Source organism: Eulemur rufifrons, chromosome 7 (assembly GCF_041146395.1).
Source record: "Eulemur rufifrons isolate Redbay chromosome 7, OSU_ERuf_1, whole genome shotgun sequence".
Taxonomy (NCBI): Eukaryota; Metazoa; Chordata; class Mammalia; order Primates; family Lemuridae; genus Eulemur; species Eulemur rufifrons.
Window position 1 is genome coordinate 11,988,329 of NC_090989.1, and position 18,277 is coordinate 12,006,605.

An 18,277-nucleotide genomic window follows, 5' to 3' on the forward strand; every position below is an offset into this window, starting at 1 on the left:
GCACCGTCTGGGGAACGACAGAGACCACTCTTTCTTGTCATCTCTATGATCCTCTTTGTGACCAGTCGAACGACACCGGAGTTCCGTGCCAATAGTCCTCCACGCCCACAGAGGACGCTGCAGAGAGCAGACGTTCTGGCGAGAGGCGTGGGCTGCTCTCCGTCTCTCTTTTTTCCTCTCTCTCTCTCTCCAAGCATCAAGAGCGCGTGGGGGCGCAAGCGCATGCGTGCTCGCTGGTGCTCCATAGCGAGAGGGAAGACACAACCCGGCTAGCGCTCGGGAAAGCGCGCGTGCGCCGTCGCGAGCTTGGCGCGGCCGGGGCCGCCGTGTGGGAGAGCTGGTGTGCGACAGCGGTGCGGGCCGCCGAGATGTTCCGAAAGGCCCGGCGAGTGAACGTGCGCAAGCGGAACGATTCCGAGGAAGAGGAGCGGGAGCGCGAAGAGGAGCAGGAGCCGCCGCCGTTGTTGCCACCGGGCACTGGCGAAGAGCAGGGCCCCGGCGGCGGCGACAGGGCCCCGGGGGGGGAGACGCTGCTGGGCCCGGGGCTGCCGCCGCCTTCCACGCTGACACCAGGTCTCGGGGCTGAGGCAGGGGGCGGCTTCCCCGGCGGCGCGGAGCCCGGCAACGGACTAAAACCGCGCAAGAGGCCTCGCGAGAACAAAGAGGTGCCCCGGGCCAGCCTGCTCAGCTTCCAGGACGAGGAGGAAGGTAACCACTGCGTTTCTGGCACCCGTAGTCCTCCGCATCCTTACTCCAGACCCGCACCCCAAGTCCTCGCATTCCCTGGACGCCCAGCCCCCGAACCCCGGAACGGAACCCCTTGCCACCCGACTGGCTGCGAATCTTTCCCCGCCTCCGGCCTTCTGCTCCGGCGGGGGACGCGTTCCCGCGCTGCCACCAGGCTTTTCTTAACAACCGCCACCTCCTCATCGTCTTCCTGTGCATTTTCTACTCCGAGGGGCCGGAGCTCAGATCAGTCATTCCGAATTCTTTAAGTGGAAATTTAGTGTTCCCTGTTCTGCCTCTTTCCTGCAGGGTGTGTTTCAGGGAGAACTTGATTTGGGTCCCGTGGCTAACTGCTCTTGGCACGCTCTCTGAGCCCTCTGCAGGTCACTGTGCCCACGCCTCTTGGATGCTCTGTCTAGGCATCCTTGACCGGGAAGGCCGGGTTTGTAAAAAGGAGTACTAGGTTTGGGAACAGAAGTCTGGAGTTGCAGCTCTGATTCCGAGTGACCTTGGGCCAGTCCCTTTTAATCGCCGAGCCTCAGTTTCCCTATAAAAGTAAATAGGCGCAGCGGACGTCTGACCTTCGCATTGGCTTTAGGAACAGGGAAAAGAGACGTTGTAATAAAAAACCTAAGCAGTTTCTCCAATCCCTGTGAGAGGCCAGGCTGCAGTGGATTTAGATTTCTGATCTTAAATGAGCTTTAAATCTTTTTACTTCCCGAACAGTTGAGTGTGTATAACACGATTAATTCTCTGTTATGACAAAAGAAATTAAGGGTTTTGGAAATCTTACACCTTGATTCGAGATGTTTCTAGCAAGGTAGGCAGTTTGTCTTTGGCCTTTCTGTTATTTTTTATTTAGTTTGAAAGGAGTACAGGCAGATTTTTGTTTTTGAGAACGATGGGCCATTTTTGTAAAGCGTTTTGCGCTTGGTTTTTTAAATTTTCAAATCAAAGAAGATGAATATATCACCAAAACTTACTTTTGAAAAGTGATTTGCTCTCAGTTTAGTTTTGAAATAACTGTCAGCTTGCAGTGGATGTAGAGTTACTAAGACTTGACAGCACCTCCTGATTGTGGATATTTTTAGATTCCTTAGTAACTTGATGATTTAATTTTTCAGAAACATTCTGAATGACTTTTTTTCTCCTGAAGTAGATGATTTAAAGAAAACAATGAGAAATGGAAAATTCTGTGAAGTGACATGTTATTGCTTTTTTAAAAAGTCTCAAAATGTTACTGCTCTAGATTAATTTATTAAGTTGACTTCAGTTTTTGAGAGTCTATGACAGCTGTAAAATAACTTCAAATTATGTAATGATTTCAGTACATGAGTACATATTTGGAAGAATTTATCTCAGTGGCCCATAAGATATGAAAAAGGGAAAATATTTTCTGAAAATAGTTTATTTAATTTCTTTTTCAAGAAAATGAAGAAGTTTTCAAAGTGAAGAAATCAAGTTATAGCAAAAAGATAGTAAAATTGCTCAAGAAAGAATATAAGGAAGATCTTGAAAAATCGAAGATTAAGACAGAACTCAATTCATCAGCTGACAGTAAGTATCAGAGTAATAGGATTCTTTTAAAATACAAAATGAAAGCTCTTTGTTGTATGTCTTCTGAACTCATTTCAGGTGACCCTGTCTTTGTCCAGGGCCCACACTGAGTAGCAATACAGTTCTGTTATTATGTTGTAACACAACTGCTTTTTAAATGCATTTTTAAAAAAGACAGAACTGTTGCTGCTGGAATGTTTCTGCTGCAAGAACTAAATCCTCTCCCAATTTTCCTACTAGTGTACAGAGTGCCATTGAACAGAGTCTGTACATTTCACCCTAAGATACAAATTTATTTCTGTTTGAAGGAGTGTTGTAGGCATTCCTGTACTTGTATTTTATAGAGACAGGTTTTCAATTTCTTTGGCGGTATTTTCACAGAATTTAATTCTTAGAGAACTTTTAGGAATACCCTAAGTTTAATACTGAGAATACCCGCACTCAGCAGCTCTATCTAATACATGGGTGAAGGCTCTTCAGTATGAGGTAGTTATATTGTACAGACGTCTCTTATGTCTCTCAAAACCTAAGTTTAAACATTTTTAAGTAGTTATTTTGTCTTTAGGAGAGTGGATCCATTATAATAGTCTCTGGTCTGAGTTATTTTCATGCAAATGACTTAGGGAAGTCTTTATTTTATGGCATTGAAGATACAATTATTATTTTCTATTAGCTTCTTACAGGCTCATTGTGAAAAAGTATGGCATTACATCTCAAATTTACAATCTAGTTGTGGAGACAACATCACATAAATGTGTAATAGGACTCAGTGTTTGGCAAAATGTTCAGTGAGTGGTCTAAAGGATAACTATGCATTTTTTTTCAGAGGAGGGAGGACTGCTTTATAGAAAAATTGGGACTTGAAGCTTCATCTTTGATAATTAAAATTCCAAAAGATACAAGAGGGAAAGTATAGAGGTATGATCAAGGATTAAAAACACTAAAGCTGTTTTGGAAAAGAGCAAGTACACTAACAGGTCAAAGTAGATGATTTGTGAAAGAAATAGTTAGAGGTTTAGTGTGAAAGACACGCTGTTGACAGATCGTGAAGGATGTTCAGTATTCAGTAAGGGATTTAGAGTTGCTGTGTTCAGTGGCTTGCCAAGATGGTGACATGATAAATGCCTTTTGAAACTTTAACCTGGTATTAACATGCAGTATGGGTTGGCATGAGGAAAGACTGGAGGCCTAAAGCAGTATAAACTCAAGGGCCAGCTTTGATCCATTAATAGCAGGTTTAAAAAGGTCTCAGTTGAGCAAGACAGAGGCTTTTCCTGACTCAGTGGGAAATTGTGGATGGGTTAAGAATGTTTGCTGTTGGTGTAGAAGAAATGGTAAGAAAGGATTATTTGAGAAACATTCCAAGAGAAGAACTGATTGGCTTGATACATGCTTTTGCTATTGGACTTAAAAGAAATGGTCAAATTTAGGCCGGGCGAGGTGGCTCACACCTATAATCCCAGTACTCTGGGAGGCCGAGGCAGGCGGATTGTTTGAGCTCACGAGTTCGAGACCAGCCTGAGCAAGAGCGAGACCCTGTCTCTACTAAAAATAGAAAGAAATTAGCTGGAAAACTAAAAATATATAGAAAAAATTAGCCGGGCATGGTGGCACATAACTGTAGTCCCAGCTACTTGGGAGGTGGAGGCAGAAGGATTGCTTGAGCCCAGGAGTTTGAGGTTGCTGTGAGCTAGGCTGACGCCATGGCACTCTTTTCCGGGCAACAGAGTGAGACTGTCTCAAAAGAAAAAAAAAACAGAAATAGTCAAATTTGAGCTTTTGTGCCAGGGTGTTGTAGTTCGTTTTCTGCTGTTATAACAGAATACCATAGACTGGGTAATTTATAAACAATAGAAGTTTATTTGGCTCACAGTTCTGGAGGCTGAGAAGTCCAAGAGCACGGTGCAGGCATTTGGGAGGGTCTTCGTGCTCGGTCATAGCATGGTGGGAGGGCAAGTGAGCATGTGAAACAGGGTGTCCTGCCAAACTCATTATTTTCTCAGGAGCCTACTGTAGTGATAATGGCATTAATCCATTCATGAGGGCAGAGCCCTCATGGCCTAATGACCCTTTAAAGGCCTCATCTGTTAATACTGTTAAAATAGCAATTAAATTTCAACATGAGTTTTGGAGGGCACATTCAAATCATAGCACAGGGTGACTGAGATTAATTATGTAGTATGTACAGAAATAAGGAAGATGGGTGGGAAGAAGAATATTTTAGGGGAACTGATTATTTTGGAGTCTAGGAAACTGCCTCATTTTTCCTTGAACTTTGAGAACCAACTATATATGATGAAATAGTACAAGAAAGGTCAGGAAAAGTGAGAACTGAGGAAGTCTATTGGCATGGTGGCCATGTACTGTTAAGTTTAGAAATTGAAGCAAGTATGAGGTTTATGAGGCCATCCTCTGTGACCTCTTGCAGCCTTCCACCCTCATATAATTCTGATATTCCACTCACTAGATAACCAAATTTATGTCCTCTCCAAATGTGGAGCCTCTGTTTGTATTATAGATTGTCATTATTACTGAAATGTCTTTTGTTAATCAAATCATAATCCTTTCTACCTGCAACCCTCCTTAGCTAGGCAGAGATGAGTTAACTTCAAGAGCAATATTGACTGGAAAAACCCATTTTTATGACATTCCTAAGGTAATGAGTTCACTCATTAACGTGAATTTGAGCGGACATAGCCAGTGAACAGTTAGAGATTCAGGTATGGTGCTTATTGAGGGGATAATGAAAAGTGAATGGAATTGATCAGAGAGCAGTATAAAGGAAAAATTACTGGGGACCAAAGACTTCTATTTTGTAATAAGCTTATATATAGAGGAGAAGGTACAAAAGTTACCAAAGATACAATAGAATCAGAAAGGCCAAAGAAGAGAAGGGAGGAAGGTTTCAAGATGATGATGGCCAGTTGTGTGTTGTATGAACACACATAGTTCGTGAGTCTACGGCTATACCACCCTGAACATGCCTGATCTCATCTGAAATAGTACAAGAAAGGTCAGGGAAAATGAGGACCAAGGAATGGCTGTCTGCAGGGTTGCTAGGCTTTTCTGTGGAGCAGACATCTGATGGGAGGAAATGGTCCATGGCTAGGCTCTGTGCCTGCAGAGCTGTTCGGAAGAAGGAATATATTTTGCTAAATTGCTTTACAATACCACATATATGCATTAGCTGTGAGATCTAAGGCCGTTTGCTAGAGGTGAGGCATGAAAGTTGGTGAGGAAGTGGAAGGTAGCAGGTCTAAACTGCTTCTTTGGGAAGTTTGGCAGAAAGAAGTAGGGGACAATAGCTGAGGACAGTAGCTAGAGGGACTGACGGCATCAAGTAGAAGTTCTTTTTTGATGAAGAGAAGCCTTTGTGTCTTTGTAGACAGAAGAGGAGGAGGAGAAGGGGAGCCTGACCAGGTTTAAGGTGAAGCGGATAGTAATAGAACAAGTGTCTTGAAGTAGTCATAAGGGAAATTGAAGGCAGAAGGGGAGCCTTGAAAAAGATAGCTTAGCATCTCTATAGAGATATCTGGAAGGATAACATGACCATTCACAAACACTAACCTATCACCTTGCTTTGGCCTTGTATTTGCTCAATCACAAGTATTTGTGAACTTAATGGAACATTGACTCTTTAAAAATCTGCAGAAATCATTCATTATTCGAGCATATCTGATATAGTAGAACTTTTGCAGTTCTATTTTTGGCCTATTAAAAAGCCACTGATTTAGTGTGGGTTTAGAGCAGAAGGAAATAGGTAGTATTTCACCTCATTTAATCATACATCTGATAAAGTGAGCTTGAAAATTTCATAACTTTAGAATGCACTTAAGAAAGAAGTCTGTGGCTAACATGATAAGATGCTAAATGAAAAAAGCCTAAAAAAGAATGACCTAAATCCTGATAAAGTTACAAAGAAGGAGGGATATTGTCTCTGGGACTGTTATTTACGGGAGTAGAATATGGTTTGAGAAGATGGGAGAACTTTAGAAGCAGTTTTCCTGAAGGGAACATGCTAAGGAAACAACAGCAGAATATCTCATATTTAGAATAAACTATTGCTTTACTGTTTCATTATACTCAATTGTGCCTATTGTGAGCATTACCAGGTTCAGTGCTTTAAGGTGAAACACTTTGATTTTCTTGATTTTGCCTTGGATGGAGGCCATAATAGGACTGACTTAGTTATAAGTTATATGAACGGAGAACAGTTTATCATAAAGATGTAATGGTGCCTCCTGGACCCCAGTGGCAGGAAAGCACTCTTGAAATGGGTGTCAGGATTGTCCTAGAACTGAGAATTAGAGAGCTATCTTCTCTGTTCAGATGGCAGAATGTGGCCACTCCACAGCACCCTTCCTAGTTTACATGTGGTTGTTCTTAGTGTCACATAGTCTATAACTTGTCTTTGTCCTGGTTCAAGATTCCCAGAAAAAGAAGGACGTTATCTCTGCTTCAGTCAGAAGTCCACACTAAAAAATGGAGTCATGGCAGTGGGGTCAGGCTTGCACAGTGTAAATGTGACTATTGGGGTCTCACCTCTTGGATGATGGGTGACAAATGGTTATGAGCTAAGAAGATATCCCATATAAGTGTACGTTACTAAGAAACTTATCTGGTCCATAAATGTATTATACCTTGCTCTTAACAGAAACTTGCCTTGAATGGGCTTAGGGGTTTAATGAAATACTGACATATAAAATGAAATAATGCTTTAAAGAGGTCTGAGCTGTGGGAGTTTAGAGGAAGAAACAATTGATTTTGATAAATGACTAAAATTTTGATAAAATTAATGGAGGTAGGATTGAACAGGGGGCCTCAAATACATGCTTGTGTCCTCTATATTGTTTTTACCTAATGTCTGTTATGCTATTTCATATTCATCAGTGTTTTAAGTTTTTAATAAACAGTTAAAGTAATTCAAGCTCTAGTGGATTGAGCCCATAATTAAATAAAAAGTGACTCTATAATTTATACATTTTATTTTTATTGATCTTTTCAAAAATTTAGATGAACAACCTTTGGACAAAACAGGACATGTTAAGGATACAAGTCAAGAAGATGGTGTTATCATCAGTGAACATGGTGAAGATGAAATGGATATGGAAAGTGAAAAAGAGGAAGAAAAGCCAAAGGCTGGTGGAACTTTTTCAAATGCTTTATCTTCTTTGAATGTTCTCCGTCCAGGTATGTACTTGCAAATATTTATCACACCTGAACTAAGCCCTCAAGAAGGGGCCGTCTTTAAAGATGAATATTAAGGAAGGAGTTAGCTAAATGGTATTTCTTACAGTGACATTTCTGTTTGAAGCCAGGGTGTTTCCATTTGCAAATGTAGAAAATGGGAGAACTAGAAGTTACCCAACTTTCCCAAGTTTATTCACAATTTTTTTATTTAAGTAAATGGATCTTCAAGTAAATAGGTAAGCAGTTCAAATTCTTTTTTTTTTATGTATTTCAAATTAAGATTAGTTTTATGTCCATATTTTTCTTCCTTTTTACTTTTTTATTGGAAATAGTTTACAAATCTATCCACTGGCTAATCAGCTTTTGAATAAGTAAGTGCTTAGTAGCCAAATTTAAATTATGAAGAGATACCATTTAACTCATAAAATTTTAATGTTTGTAAAATTTAAAAATGCCCACTCTAGGCTGGGAAAGTTGTGCTAAATTTTATATATATCTCACTAGTGGCAGTCTAATTGCTACAGTCCTTATTTGAAGCTATTTGGCAATATGAATCAATAGATTTCAAAATGTTCTTACCCTTGACCCTGTCTTTCCATTTCTAGAATTTTATCCCAAGGAAATTATGTTTTTATTGCAACATTATTTGCAATGAGCAAAATTTAGGCAAAATGGCAGGAGGGGAAAGGCTTAGTATATTACAGTACATTTACTTGATGGGATATTATGTAGCTATTTAAGTAACAATTAGGCAAGTAGCAAGGCATTAACTGTAACTGTTCAGGAAATGCTGTTAAGACATTAAAAATTAAATTTATATGGAAAAATAACATGGAGAAAAGCTTATCATGGTTTAATATGAAGAATAATTAAATACAAAATTATATATACAATGTGATTACAGGTGAATTGAAAACAATGTCTGCAAGAGAAATGTGCTGTAAATCAAATAGTGCATTTAGGGTCTTGAGATTGTGGGTACCATTTTTGTTATTTGTTTTCCAGTTTAGTAATATGGTTTCATTGCTTTTATTTCTTAAAAAATAAAAAAAAATTACAGTTAAAACAAAACTGCTTTGGTAAGTTTTCCATTTTTCCCGTTCCACTCGTTCCCATATATATTGCCATTGTACATTCTTTTTAGTTTCCTTAGTGAGTTTTAGCTTCCATTTATGCTGAATTAAAAATATAAATCAATTGGACTGCAGGCACAGTTTGGGAAGGGAGGGGGTGCCAGCAGCTGTGACCAGGCTATCTTGGATTATTTTACACTTCATATTTTCAAGAAATAGAAACTTCATATCTCTACTACTGATATATTTTATAATTCTTACCATTTGTTTCCAGGAGAAATTCCAGATGCAGCTTTTATACATGCTGCAAGGAAAAAACGTCAGATGGCCCGGGAATTGGGAGATTTCACTCCTCATGATAATGAGCCTGGTAAAGGTCGCCTTGTTAGGGAAGATGAGAACGATGCCAGCGATGATGAAGATGATGATGAGAAACGCCGTATAGTTTTTTCTGTGAAAGAAAAGTCACAAAGACAAAAAATTGCTGAGGAAATAGGTAATGTGATTTATTTGAATAGTAAGCGCATTGGCCCATTGCATTACTATTAAATGTGATTTGATATTATAGTCAAAAAGTATTTACACTTAATTAACTATTTTATGTTAGAGGACTGTTCTTGCTTGCTTGGGTGCAAGTGTCTTACTGGAATTTTTTGAAAACTATAGCATGATTGTGGTAACTAACATTTATTAAATACTTCTTGTGTGGCTAGTATTGTGCTAAGCACTTTACATGCATAAATTAATCAGTGTTGTTAGGCAGCATTAGGTTTTATTCTTCCCTTTGAGTTGATGTCAAGCTTACAGAGATTAAGAAAGCTACCTAACATTTTAACCATTACATTAATACTGCCTTTAGCTTCAAGGGATGCTGTGTTTAAACAAAGTCAGGAGTATCAATGAGAGAAGGGTTCATAATAGACATTTTAGTAAGATTGAGTTAATAACAATAGTTTTGCACAATTCTTGTGAAATATCAGGATAGCATCTCTTCCCTCCCTCTTTTTTGAGTGTTACTTTCCTTTGTTGCTAATGGCCACAGGTATTGAGGGGAGTGATGACGATGCTTTAGTAACTGGAGAACAAGATGAGGAGCTCAGCCGATGGGAACAGGAGCAGATAAGAAAAGGAATTAATATCCCTCAGGTAAGAACTAAAGAATTCAACTTGAAAATTAAAAAGTAGATTGAAAAGCATTTTTGTTTCTTTTCTTATAAGTAAAAACATATTCCATATTGAATCTTTGTCAATTCATTCAAGTAACATAATCAAGAAAATCACATGAAGTTATATATTCATAGGGTTTTGTTCTTTTATTTTTTTCTATATCAGAGAACTGTATATATTCATAGGCTTTTAGAGGAAACTGTATTATATTTTGCCTTTTGCAGTCAGAATGATGGAAGAATTTCCAGTTTCTTACATCAGTGTTTCTCAAAGTGATACTGCAACCAGCAGTATCACTGTCACCTGGGAGTGCGTTAGAAATGCAAAAGTCCTCGCTCTTGCCCCAGACCCAGACCAACAGAGTTAGATACTCCAGGGGGGTGGGCTCCAGCAATCTGTGTTTAACAAGCCCTCTAATTGATTCTGATGTACGCTAAAGTTTGAGAACCGCTGCTTTAGGTAGACTTTTTCTTTCCTGTATAGTTTATTTTCAGGGACTTTAAAAATTTTGATTAAGATGGATTTCTAATGCAGAAACTTACTGAGATAGGTGAAAAATACCTTCCCAGGACGTTATAATAATTTGTTTTATAGAATTAGGTAATACAGTGGGGAAATTGCATAAATGAGTATTTTGAGGCACAATTTGCATGCATTTGGGTGGTGTTAAGAACATAGTATAATAAGGAAAGTCTTGGACTGGATGTCAGGAGTCTTAGATTGTGATCTCTGGCTGCCCATTTATTCCATGACCGTGGGCAAGACATTTATCTGATTCCATTGATAAGAAGTGGCCTTGGATTATTTTTAATGCCCCTTCCAACTCTAAACTTCTCTGATAATATGTTTTTCTGTAAATTATTTTTAAATAAATACAGTGATTCCATCAAGAGATAGGACATTCATCCAATGCTACTCTTACCTGATTTTGAAGAATACTGCAATTATTTGTTTTAATTACATGCTGTTTGGGAAATGGTTATAATTTTTGCTGTTAGGTGTTTTGTTTTGTTTTTTTAATCCTAAAGGCATATTATTCTTTTCAAAGGTTTAGCTTCTAATTTTCATATATATATCTCATTTCTTTTCTAGGTTCAAGCGAGTCAGCCCGCTGAAGTGAATATGTACTACCAGAACACTTACCAGACAATGCCTTATGGTTCATCCTATGGCATTCCTTATAGTTATACGGCCTATGGATCATCAGATGCCAAATCTCAAAAATCAGATAATACAGTCCCTTTCAAAACTCCCAGTAATGAGATGACTCCCGTTACTATTGATTTGGTAAAGAAACAGCTTAAAGACAGGTAGGGCAGATCAACTTCTTAAAGACCTGTCCTCTAGCTTTCTGTTCCCTCAGGCAACTTGTAGTCTGGGGTAGCAGATGCAGAACATCAGCAAAGAAGATTAACTGGCCCATCTTCAAACGCTAAACAGAAGATGACTTCATACTTTGTTCTGCTACCTTCTTGGATTACTTCTGTGGAAGCCTCGAAAAATTATAAAAAATGCCACTCCATGATCTTGTTGAAGACAGTTCTAAGTTTGTACCTCTTGGACTCTGAAAAAGTGTAGTCAAGCTATGGGGGGAAAGCAAAACAGTGCGATTTTTTGGTTAGCTCCCCAATAATTTTATACGAAGTCTGTAAACTGCCTTTTTTTTTTTTTTTTTTTTTTTGGGAGGAAAAAAGCAGTACACATGAAAAGATGCCATTCCAAGTATTTTTATGTTCTAATAGTGGAACTAAATGCATTATTATAATATTGCAAGAGTCCTGACAGCATAGACTTTTGGATGTAAATGTGTTATATTTATCCTTTTGTGTTCTTAAGGTTGGACTCCATGAAAGAATTGCACAAAACAAATCGACAGCAGCATGAAAAACATCTGCAAAGCCGAGTGGATTCTACCAGGGCTATCGAAAGATTAGAAGGGTCTTCTGGGGGTATTGGTGAACGGTATAAATTTTTGCAAGAAATGCGAGGGTATGTCCAAGACTTGCTTGAGTGTTTCAGTGAAAAGGTAAGAATGTAAAAATATTAATCTCTTTGAATAAGGCAAAATTAGGGAGGTCTAGATGGCCTTGTGTAGAACGTTCTATAATTATCAGGAAATATTCACAGAATTCAACTTTAGAAGTGGTGAAACTCATGCTTCATTTTCTTTACTTCGTTAGTGGCATTATCTCTTGGGGGCATTATAGTACCTTTGTTGAAAACAGAAAAATAGATAATACCTCAAAGCACATTTAAATAAGGCTTTGGTGAGTCTTATCTCAATATAATGCTAGATTATTAGCCTACACTGAATTATTCAACTATAAGGGACTCATTCTGATGGAATTTTCTTTTTTATGGTTTAGGTCTAAACTTATTTTTATAACTGTTTCTACAAGTTATTCTAAATATGAATAAAGTTGTAAAATTTTATTAGTTTTTTTTTTTTTTCTACTCTAGATGGTTGCCATTGCTGCTAGTGTTTTCATCTTAAGTAAACCTATGCTTTATTCATTTCAGAAACCATTCATTGGACATAATATTTTTTAAGGTCTCATTTCTTCCAAGTTCATTTTTTTTAGTATGATAGTTGGCACAATTTTTTGCATTCTATTACACCATTTATTGTTTGCATTTTTAAAAACTAGATGCACACAGCTAATTTCTCAAGTGACCTCTTAATTGATTTTTCTTTAAAATAAAGGTATTGTTTGATGTTGATCATTAGTGGACTTTGTAGCCTTATCTTTAAAAAAAAAAAAAAAATTAAAATCATGGTCCTTAAATATCCTGTCTCTGAACTTTGGATTGGAAGGAACATTTCCTCTCATCATAATGGCTATGCAGATTAGCATAGAATTTATAAGCATATAGTGTGGTTAAATGAGTATTTTAACTTTTTTGTTTTAAATCTCTTTTGTTTACTTCAATACCCTAAAACCAAAGGCTGGCAAAAGAATATTGCCAGACTGTCTTCCTGATGGGTTTTAATGGTTCCAGTCAATCTGTGGTCAGATCCAGCATGAGACAGCATTGGCCATGTCCTCTCTGTAGGATTTATCATGTTTTATCCTTTTTTTTTTTTTTAATATATATTTTTTTTTGAGACAGAGCCTCACTCTGTTGCCTGGGCTAGAGTGCCGTAGCGTCAGCCTAGCTCGCAGCAACCTCAAACTCCTGGGCTCAAGCAGTCCTCCTGCCTCAGCCTCCCGAGTCGCTGGGACTACAGGCATGCGCCACCATGCCTGGCTAATTTTTTTTTTTTTCTATATATATTTTTAGCTGTCCGTATAATTTCTTTCTATTTTTTAGTAGAGATGGGGTCTCGCTCTTGCTCAGGCTGGTCTCGAACTCCTGAGCTCAAATGATCCACCCGCCTTGGCCTCCCAGAGTGCTAGGATTACAGGCGTTATGAGCCGCCGCGCCCGGCCATGTTTTATCCTTATTACCTGGTTTCTGGTGAAGCAAATGCAGTTTGAGTTACAATATCCCATCTGGCTGATCAGTTGCTTAGGTTGGGGAAGTAACATAGACTTGACTGTATTCCTCTGTGCAGGGGGCTGGAGTCAAGATTGGAAGTGGAACCTAAGTGTCAGAGCTGACGGTCCTTCCTCCTGGTAAAGCCCCTCTGAGCCCAGTGGGGACCTTGGGAGCTGGTCCCATAACCTTTGTGACTAGCGAAAGGATCTTTTTCTTAAACTATGTTTTTGTACGTTAGGCTTTCCCTGGGGAGGTTTTTGAAGTAACTTGGCCTTTGATTTGGAACTTAACTTGAGTAAACTAAGACATTTGTAATTGCAAACACAGTTAACTCTAAAAAATTCGACAGTAATATGATCGGCTAGATCATACCATTCTTGAATTAAAAAGAATAGTAGGATACCTACTTTATATAGTTTTTAATTGCTGAATTATTAGTGTACTTCATCTCTCCTTGATTATCCTGTCCTAGAGAAGTTACTTCAGGTTGTGCTAATGTGGCTATAGTCACTTAGATGTTTTTGGAGCAGATCTTAAACCTTATATATTTTACAGTGATTACATTTTAATTAAAAGAGAGATAGATATACCCTCTTTTAAAGATGAGTAGTTTATTTTATTCTGACATCTTTATATGCATTCAGTTTTATTAAGAATGTTGCTGAGTTGATAATACCATAAATTGTCATCTTGGAAGTATTTAGGAACAATTGGATAGATTTGAATATTCAGTTTAGTTGTTATACTATAAAAATATTATTTCAGGGTAAGATCATAAAAAGGTAAAGATTCCTTGTTTTTTCCTCTTTCCTTATAAAGTTTAAGTGGTTTTTGAACTTAGGTTTTAAATTATTTGTAAATCATTTTAACTTTGCATTGTTTTATTTCCCTATAATCATCTTTCTTGTGTTCTTTGACTTAAATTTGATCCTAAAATAGTAATAATCAATAACAGTCTTGAGTTTGGAGAGGGTAAAGAAATTGTCACAGTGCAGACTCTTGAGATAAATCAGTATTGTTAAGAAACTTGAATGAGAGCTGAAAATGTGGTTTAGAGTTTTTATTCTCAATAAAGTTTTTCTTTGAGCTTTGTTAAAGGCATTCCAATTCCTAAACAGAAAAACTACATTGTCAGAATCTTAACTATAAATTGGAAAATTAAATTCTGTGTGATGCCAGCTCAGATATGTAGCTCTTACAGAAGAGAAAGGTTAACAATCTCCAGGACTAAAAGAATGCTTGCTAGGTACATTTGTTTTTAGTCCCACAATGTTTTTTTTTAAATGAGGGGGTGGGAAAGTGTATGTCACAATGATATGGCAGTAATTACTAAAGGGAAATCAGATTATAGTAAATTTTAATGATAGAGTCTCTGGACTCAGCTGTCAAGGATAATCATTGCAGATTTGGGGACATTGTTGCCCATGCTGTGGCACATGACTCCATCAGTTTGACCTTTCTGTGAACATTTGCTACTTTTGCAATGAAATCATGCAAGTATATAAAATTGCTTTTATTACAGACATCTTTGTATTCCACCTGCCTTTTTTTATTTTCCATTTGCAGTCTGTTCAGTTCAGGAAGCTGCTATAACACTTGGTGCCAGTGTTCCCAAACTCTAAATAATGTGTTTTCCATTTGCACTAACAACCAGGAAACTAGAATTTCTGGTTTCCTCAGGTATGTCTAGTGGTCATTAGTGTTTTGTGAAAGTTTCATAGCATTTGGTTATAACATAAGATATTTATAAAGAGAACATTTTCTGTTTGTTTGGTTTTTTTTCTTTAAAGTTAGGTCTCATGTTCTATAAGCTTTTATAGTCTATGTGAATCAAGTAAATGCTTTAGCTATGAATACTAACCTGAAAAAAATCTCTTGACTTTGTAAGCTGACAATCCATGTGAAGAATTTTATTACAAAATATGGAAAAATTTAAACATTTGATAGGAAGGGAAGAACTTTCTCAGTTTGAGATATATTGATTTCAGACAGGTCAGTGATAGCTAAACATTTTATTTGCCTTATAAATCATTCCGTTTATGTTTAAAATGTGTAATAAAGCTGCAAAATGGTTTAACATATTACTACAAGATACTTGGTACATATGAGTGGCAGAGCAATTTAAATGTCCAAAATTGGGCAGTTAGCAGACTCTTGTTCTTACCTATTCAGATCCATTGCAATGGAAATTATGCTGCTGAAAAATTAAAAATAGACATTTGAAAGACTTCTAAGTACTTAAATATTCTTTAAAGAAAAAGCATTAAAATTTTTGACATTTCTTTACTTGTTCTCTCTATTAATATTGAAATGTTACCTTTCTTAACCGAACTTACCTTTTACTCCAATAACTAGGCACTGGACATTATTGGATTAGAAGAAGAACTCATGTTTCCTAAGCATTGTAAAACTGAATTGACATTTATGTGCTGTTGGGGATTCATGAATATTCTGTCCATAGAGAGGGTACTTTTTCAGAAATCCGGAAATAGAATGGAACCCTCAAATAAGTAAGCAGCTGAGGAGTTTGGTGTTACGGAGTGTGTTGTATTTTTACAGGTGCCACTGATTAATGAACTTGAATCAGCAATACATCAGCTGTACAAACAGCGAGCTTCCCGCCTTGTCCAAAGACGACAAGATGATATTAAAGATGAATCTTCGGAGTTTTCAAGCCATTCAAGTCAGTCCATCTTGAAGGTTTTTATTATTCATTAAACAACCTTGTTTACTTAGTGCAGCCTAATTGAAAATTAGAGATCTCAGAGCAGTTTTTTTTTTTTTAAGAAACAAATTTCCTTGCTCTTATGTCAGGTAGATCTAAAGATTATAACGACATGTCCTTGAATTGTGTTTAAGAAAATACAGCTTCACAGAGGAGCTCAAAGTACATGCGATAATATGCTATCAGTCTTATTCTTCTTTAGGCATATTTTTTCATTCTCCTTTAGAGTATAAAAAACACGTTATTGGTATTTTATATTAAAACCACTATCTGTTTGGTCCTAATTGATTTTTTTGATTTCCATTTTCATCCTGTTCATAACACCAGTACAAATGCTGTTGATCACAGTGAAAGATTTTGAGTTTAGGGACTGGGAAAGTTTGTGGGGAAGGGGATGGGAGCTGTATTATAAAACAAACTGCTACAATTCCAAGATTAGGGGAGTTTGAGCTTCACCCTTTGGATAAAGCATACTTTTTTGTATTTTCTTTTTAAATGTTCCTTTCTCTAGTTTGCCTTATGTACTGAGTTTTTTAGTAAGTCAGTTGATGCCTACAATTCTGGAAATTTTGTGTAAAAATGTAGAAATTGAATTTCTGTTACTTTCATTATGACGTGTTATGGAAAACCAAAACTAATTGGAAACCTTTTTAAACAATTTAGCTGAGAAATTCCATTTTTTCCCATTTCCCTTCATATTCTTGAGTGCCCTAATAGGAATTTTCCTGATGTGGATTCCTTGTGGCTTCTTTTGTCATCTCTTTGTTCCCATGTCACTAGTTCTCAAATGGAAGAGTGTATCACAATTACCTGATATTCATTTAAAATGCAGATTTCCTGGTCCTAGCCCTAGAGATTCTTACCTAGGTCTTTGGTGTCCAGAAACCTGCATGTTAAACAACCACTTCAGGTGACTGAAGTGTAAAGGACCCTAATGTTATTCTTTCCGAAAGCAATGCCTTGCCATACAAGGTGTCTTCAAAGTCAGAGAGACTTTGGATCTCTGAGAAAGCATCCTCCTGTATATCAGATGGGTTTTAGAGAAGCATAAAGAGATGGTAATATGGCCCTCAGAGCTGAGACAGACTCAGCTGTGAGCCATATAAATAAATAGCTTTGACCTTCTGTTTTTGCCATACAAGTTTAAATCGAACTATTAACATTGGGCACCTGAATGACTAATGCATCCCTCCCAGATCACTTTTGATCCAGACAGAACCAGATTTCTGGGGCAGAATACAGGTAACCATTAAACTACGAAGGGAAGTCATTTACTTTTAAATTAGATGGTTTGTGTGAACTGTACATTTCATCAAATACCTTTCCCACCTACAATCTGTTATTCAGAATATGGAGCTATATACTTAATATGGAATTTGAAGAAGAGTTGAATGATACCTGTTAATTAGACTGAAAGTTGGAAATTGAAAGATAATGGGAAAGTGAAAATACTGTTCTAGAGGTAGTATGTATTAATTGCCAGAGATTTGAGGAGAATTGCTGAGACACTGAAGCATCAATTCTGATCTTTTTTTTTTTAAAGAAGTAAAGAATAGCCTGAAAGTTATGTATTTAGATTTATAAGCACTTTTCCACAATTACTGTGTATAATTCTTACAGAAATGAAGGAGGTTATCACTTGAGTCATCTACATTCACGTATCTCCCCCAATATACATTTTATGAAACCTATAAATAAGCAGTGTTTAAGTAGGTAATGAGTAGTCTTTAAAATATTTTTTTAATGAAAGATACCTCTTAAAGAGTCAGGAATTATTTCTGTAGTTTGGGATATTTTAGCTAATTTATCTACTTCATCTAGGGTGTATAGTGAACTCATAGTTGAGGTGGGGCTGGGGCATCTTTCTTGTTTACTGTAGTAATCTTCCATTGTAAATTAGTGAACTCTGGAACACATCTCCTTCCTAATATCAGAGCTATTTTGAATGAATGAAAAACTCTTTTAAAAAAAGTCAGCTTTTGAAAATAATAGACTATGATAGCTAGGATACTCTGAAGTAAGAGCTGATTTTTGGTTTTGTTTTTCCTGCTGCTGATTTTGGTGACATATTTCTGATATCAGAGAAAAAAATGCACAGGTCTTTTTTTTTTTTTTTTTTTTTAATGAACAGACATGCTAGCTAGCATGTCTTAAATGGACGTCTTTTATCTTACATGAGAACGCCCTTTCCCCCAATCTCTTGGGTTGTTTATTTCCCATAACTATTCTATACTTTCCAGAATATCTACATAGTGTGGAACTAAAATGTAGAAATGAGGGAAGTATAGCAGACAGATGTTTCCGCCATCCCTTCTACCCTAGACAAGATTAGAGGGGTCTTTTCTGATGAAAGAGAATG

General features: G+C 37.3%; 1 protein-coding gene across 2 annotated transcripts in view; it reads left to right on the forward strand.

Annotated features, from left to right (window-relative positions):
- Positions 1-268: 268 nt before the first annotated feature.
- PAXBP1 (PAX3 and PAX7 binding protein 1) overlaps positions 269-18,277 on the forward strand; it is a 32,225-nt gene continuing 14,216 nt past the window's right edge. For both annotated transcript variants that reach the window (XM_069472334.1, XM_069472335.1), the window contains exons 1-8: positions 269-708; positions 2,155-2,283; positions 7,297-7,473; positions 8,821-9,042; positions 9,589-9,692; positions 10,806-11,023; positions 11,550-11,739; positions 15,753-15,876. In XM_069472334.1, coding sequence (XP_069328435.1) covers positions 369-708; positions 2,155-2,283; positions 7,297-7,473; positions 8,821-9,042; positions 9,589-9,692; positions 10,806-11,023; positions 11,550-11,739; positions 15,753-15,876 — 1,504 coding nt within the window. In that variant the 5' untranslated portion in view covers positions 269-368. The remainder of the gene's footprint in view (positions 709-2,154; positions 2,284-7,296; positions 7,474-8,820; positions 9,043-9,588; positions 9,693-10,805; positions 11,024-11,549; positions 11,740-15,752; positions 15,877-18,277) is intronic.